Below are 6046 nucleotides of genomic sequence, written 5' to 3'. Positions count from 1 at the left end.
CACAGCAGTGAGATAAAGACCATTAACATTCCAAAAAATCCCCATGTGAGTAGGGGTAAATAACAAAATGAAAATAATACAGCAGTGAAATGGTTACTTCTTATTTTTCCTCTCTGTTGTATAGTTATTAACACTGCATTGGCTATCATGGAAATTTAAGGGAAGCGTGACTAGTGTGCTGGTTTTTTACCTTTTTTTTTTTTTTTGGTATCTAATGATTTTCCACCATTTCTATCTCAAGAACTCGTCTTCCCAAATCTACTTTCCTTTCCCACTTGTTCTGTATATTAGAATTCTTTAGCTCTTAGTAAAGGACAGAGAGAAACTTGCTTAACTGGTTGTCTGCCAGTGTTTAAGAAACACTGCTTCTCTTGGGGAGAGCAGGAGAGGAATCATTAGCGTTTGATATTACTTGAATAACATAGAATCATAGGACAGTTTGGGTTGGAAGGGACCTTCAAAGGTTATCTATCATTGGCTAATATATTCCAGCAAAGAATAATCTGAGGGCCTGATATAAGAAAATATCTAGAGCCTTGAACTGTAGGAAAGAAAACTGAGCTGCTTTAGTTAACGTCTTAAATATGAGAAGGAAACCACTTTTTTCTTAGACCTCATCATCTGAACTGGAGCTAGTGCAAGGACACCAAATGTTAACTGGTGATCAATCCTGTAATATAAGGTGTAGTGTGTCCAGTCTCCTGCCACAGTACGCTTTTACATTTTAAAGTGTCATTAGGAGTAATGCTTTGAGGTATACTTTTTAAACTCTGATTTTTCTCTATTTCAGCGTGAGAAGCTTGCTCAGTGTTTCCTATTTCTCCTTTTTTGTTCTTTGTATTTGATGAGCATTAATTGACAGATGGTTTGCTTTGGTAGAAGGACATCTTGTGACTGACTTTATTGTGTGTGATTAAGTCTGAAGATTTCTCGTGCCCAAGAGAAGGATGCCCAGAAGAAGTTAGATCATCTGAATGACTGTGAGCATCAGATTCAAATGCTGAAGGATAAGATTTCTATCCTGGATGCCGAGAAGTCTCTTCTCCAAAGCAGGTAGAGACGTTATTCAGAGAAGTTACTGAATCGGAATTCCCTCCTCACTTGAAATTGAAGTATAAGCAAAAGCTAAACTTTTGTACTTTGTTATGAAGGTACATAAGCTCTTTAAGTGATTTGTCCTAGTGCACAAATATTTTAATTTCAGGCAGCTATGTTGAGTGTCTGGTAAAACAGCAAAGAGAGCAGCTTTACAAAATACTTTGAGAGCAACTGTACAGGATAAAAAGAGATTGTTAGGTCTTTTTTTTGTAAGTCCTCTTTGAATAGTGTACCGTTGCAGGGCAGAACTCGTTATATTCTCACTTGTTTGATTTTACAGCTCTTCAGTGGTACTGAAAGAGGAACAAATTTCTGAAGTGTTAATAGTGTATTTCCCCAGGACAAAGTACTTGGCTGTACACACTTTAGGAATGACTTTAATTTTATTGTGCAGGCTCTGGCCCATAAAATGTATTGGCACAATAGCCTTCATATTAAACTAACCAGCTGCAGCTTTACTACTTTAATTATATAATCTCAGCCTACCCTGGTAATAATCAAATTGACAGAAAACTGCACATAGCAAAATCATCTGAGGATGGTGAAGTGGCCTCATGCTTCTTTACATGTCTGTCATAGGCTTGCACGGAGCCGCTCTCCTTCCCCAAGGCGCAGAGAGAACAAGTCACTCGGTCCACTTCCCCCGAGGAGCTGCTCACCTGGCCGAGCCAGGCGCACAAACGCTTCCCGTCGCGCCTGCTTGATAGCTCGCTTCGGTGACATTTATGATCATAGACGCTTGGACGCAGAGACCTTTTTGAAGGCATACATCAGTGACATGGAGATGGTACACAGGATAATATACATTGCAGCTGTGGTAAGAAAAATGATTCTTGTTTTACAGGCCAGAAGGACCACAACAACAACATGCGATGCTACAGGCTTGGGGAAGAGTGGCTATAAAGCTGCTCAGCAGAAAAGGACCTGGGGGTGCTGATTGATGGCTGCTGAACATAAGCCAGCTTGTGCCCAGGGAGCCAAGAAGGCCAACAGCATCCTGGCCTGCATCAGAGATAGCGTAGCCAGCAGGGCCAGGGCAGTGATCATCCCCCTGTACTCAGCACTGGTGAGGCCACATCTCAAATACTGTGTTCAGTTCTGGGCCCCTCACTACAAGACAGACATTGAGGTGCTGGAATGTGTCCAGAAAAGGGCAACAAAGCTGGTGAAGGGTCTGAGAACAAGTCTGATGAGAAATGGCTGAGGGAACTGGGGTTGTTTAATTTGGAGAAGAGAAGGCTCAGGGGCAACCTTATCGCTCTCTGCAGCTACCTGAAAGGAAGATGGAGGGAGGTGGGGTTGGTCTCTTCTCCCAGGTATCAAGTGACAGGACAAGAGGTAACAGCCTTAAGCTGTGCCAGGGGAGGTTTAGATTGGATACGAGGAAAAATGTCTTCACCAAGAGGGTGATCAGGCCTTGGAACAGGCTGCCCAGGGAAGTGGTGGAATCACTATCCCTGGAAGTGTTAAGAAGCTGTGTAGATGAGGCTGTCAGTGATATGGTTTAGTGGTGGTCTTGACAGTCCTGGGGTAATGGTTGGATTGATGATCTTAAAGGTCTTTTCCAACCTCGTTGATTCTATGATTCTATAAAATACTGTGGTTGGTTTGGATTAAATGGTGTGTAAATTAGCATTTCTGTGAAGTATGGAGAAGAAAACATCTTTTTTACCTTTTGATTTTCCTTTCTTTCCCTCACACTTATACATCAGACTCTGAATTCAGTTCTGACTGTCCTGTCCCTAGAACAGGATCAGTGATCGACAGTACAGGTGTTAAAAGGGGCACATAGGAAGACTGAATGGCTCTAAAAGGTGGATGATTCCTGCAGTAAACAACACTGCTTCATTTAGATGAAGTCTTTTGGGAATACTACATTTTAGACAGCAAAAAGTCTTTCCATATGATGTTCCCTCTTGCCTGTAGCTATGTGCTTTTCTGGTTTTATTTGTTCCCTTGAAATTACCTAGATACCTCACACTTCCTGAGAGCTCAGTCTGAAGAAACTTGTTTTTATTTTTCTATACTTAATCTTCTTTTCTGTAGAATTGATGTAGTGCATACCTTTGTCAGAGTAGCAGTGTGTTTCTTAAATGTGCTTGGAGTCGTACACATTAACTTACTGAAGGTTTTTTCCCACAACTGCCTCTCAGCTTACACTTTCCAGTTCAACCTTTCTTCCCAGCAGAAAAAGAGGTGCTCCTGCCTGTTGTGTTAGGCTGTAGCAAATAAACTGCTGTTACTGAAATTCTGCTCTTGGTATCTTTGAATGTGATTTCATTGATTGTGGGGGTGTGATGGAATCCTACATAAAAATGGAAGGTGAGGTGGGGAGCTTTTCAATCCCATCTTCTGCAAATAAATCACACTTAGTTTAACCAGAGAAGTCCTCACAGATGAGTACTATTTTTGACTTTAAATTTTACAGCAGTGTTTTATATTCCTCCTTACAGTAGTAATACTGGGTTAAGTTCATCTTCCCAGATAATTGATAAAAAAGTAATCTCAGTCTCCTGGATTTAACTAGATATTCTTCATGTTTGCAGGAGTCTTTTCATGCAGCGAAGATGGCCTACAGGCAGTTCAAACTACGTGTAACAGAGACACTGTCTCTCGGTCACACGGGGCCTGAGTCACTTGAAGATACTGTCCTGGATTATATAGTTGACCATGAAGATCTGTACGATGTTCAAGCCAGTGTCAATGTAAGTCAAGAGCAGTGAGGAAGTGATGTGTTGATCTATTTCAGTAGCTAATAAATTTGGACTGTGTAAACTAGAAATGCACTGTAACCTGAAGAAGGAAAAGAGTTTATTGCATGGATTTTGAGTCTTGTTGCAGTTTATTTTCCACAGTAATGTTGTGGTATGGCTCAGTAATTGCTTATTTTATTTGCCTGTGACTAGAATGTCTCTGTCTGGCAGAATAATATTTTGGGCAAGATGCACTATAACTGTCTTAATCAAATGAATGTAAGCTAAATTTCATATTTTTCTTAAATTGTGTGCTCTACTGAAGTACTGCATCTCCTTTCTAGGATTTATGATGTAGCTCATACTTCATTACCAGAATAACAGCACATTCTTTATGAAGCTAATGTTTTCTGGAATAGCCTAAGACAGCATTGCTGTGAGCTTCTTATACTGATTTTTAAATGTAGAAAGCTGAGGAGCATATTTAGGAGGGATTTCATACTTGCTATCGAATAAAAGTGTTAGTGAGCTCAAATTACTCAATTGTTTATTTTCAGGAAGTAATTCGCTCCATGAACATCAACCCGAAGATTTCATTTCCGCCAGAAATTGATTTCATTGTGATCAGCACTTTGATTCGAGAGTTGTGCCGTGTGGCTTTTTCAATGCAGACACTTGCTCCTCCTCTTGATGTTGCCTTTGGGATTGATGGAGAACTTTTCAGTGACACCAGGTAAGAACTCCTTATTTTCAGTCAGATTTGTACTATTAAAAAGGTTCCATCAGGTTGTATAGTCTCTTCTTTCCTCATTAATAGAAAGGCTTAAGATTGATGCTGAACATTAGGTTTGGGACAGATATTCCTAGTGTGTAGGGCATTTGGTATGTCTTTAAGCTTTAGGTTGGTGTATAAATGCCAGGACGTGGACCACTGTTAACAGCTTCTTTTAATGAACAGCAGAGCAATTTCCTGGATAAACTTCAGTCTCTGGCTCATATTTAATTTATCATTTAAGAGGAAAATTATCAGCTTTCCTTTCTCTGTTCAGTCTGTATCTGCATCCAGTGTTTAGAAAATGTGTATGTCTTTGTTCCTCCTTTCTGGCCCATTTTGTCAAAGTTGTGTTTACTGAGATCTGACAGTTGGTGTCTGATACCAGGGTCTTCAACATGTGTGCTGTGGCTGCTGTACAACATATGGATCTTAATACACTTTAATCTCTTCTGGTTTAGAGTTGAGCAAAAAGAAAAATACCTTTTAAAAATAGGATTAAAAAAAAAATCCTCTCTATAGGGACAGGGCTGGCTTCTTTGTTAGCTGGCAGAGAACTGTAGGGTACTTCCATACCTTCAAGAAAACTAAAGAGATTGATTGCTCAAAAAAAAATTGCTTTCAAAAGCAAGAAAAGACATACCAGTAAGGAGGTTTATAATACTAATACTGATGATGATGATGGAACCCAGGCAGGGAAGAGCTTGAGAAACCAGAAAGAGAAATAGAGAAGATAAAAGTAGCCCATCCACAAAAGAGTGCAAAGTCATGTGACTGCATAATGATGCTGTCCGGATACTATTTGATACCCAGAGCTGTTGGCTGAATTAAGAAGGCAGTAATGCTACGGTATAGTCTTGGGATGCTTTCTTCACCTACTTGATGCGTAGGGCTTCAAAAAACAGGTGTAATGTGTTTCTATGTGCTGCTGCAGGAGACATACGCACACATCAATCCACCTGTATAGGTAAATATGTGGCATAAATATGTTTGCATGTATAGCATATATATGTGGTACACAAAGATAGAGCAAAATTTGTAGAAATTAAGATAGCTCTGTTAGTTATGTCTGATAGGATTCTATAAAAGCGCTGGCCAAACATCTCATACCCTATACCTTTCTCCATACAGGGCTTCATGCCTCTGTTTACAACATTGTTTTATATAAATTGCTATTGTGCACGCATTACTAATGTATAGATGCATTTGTATTTTTTTATTTTAGCTATTGAGTTTGAATCCACAAAACTGAACATGTATCTTTAGTCGATATTGCAGACTGAGGGAGGTAATAAACATGTCATGTAAATACAGGCCTTCAAAATAATTTTTCTTAGCTAAAAAGCCACTGTTTCATTATTAATGTCTGAGCACCTTGCTAATAAAATTGTCTCTTATGTCTCGTAAGATACCCGGATGTAACTTTGCGGTTGAGACAGAATATTTCTGTAACATCATAGAACCATAGAATGGTTTGGGTTGG

The 6046-nt window shown here is 39.6% G+C and overlaps 1 protein-coding gene across 1 annotated transcript; it reads left to right on the top strand.

Annotated features, from left to right (window-relative positions):
• Window positions 1–918: 918 nt before the first annotated feature.
• SPATA18 (spermatogenesis associated 18) lies at window positions 919–4524 on the top strand (the record flags this gene model as incomplete). The annotated part of the gene is made up of 4 exons (XM_010012591.1): window positions 919–1053; window positions 1678–1915; window positions 3645–3803; window positions 4349–4524. Coding segments are annotated over 4 exons (708 nt in total), but the record flags the coding sequence as incomplete, so codon positions are not given.
• Window positions 4525–6046: the final 1522 nt, after the last annotated feature.

Source organism: Nestor notabilis, unplaced genomic scaffold (assembly GCF_000696875.1).
Source record: "Nestor notabilis isolate BGI_N333 unplaced genomic scaffold, ASM69687v1 scaffold15214, whole genome shotgun sequence".
NCBI classification, from domain to species: domain Eukaryota; kingdom Metazoa; phylum Chordata; class Aves; order Psittaciformes; family Psittacidae; genus Nestor; species Nestor notabilis.
The sequence above is the reverse complement of the archived record's forward strand: the minus strand, read 5'-3'. Positions and strand labels throughout refer to the sequence as shown.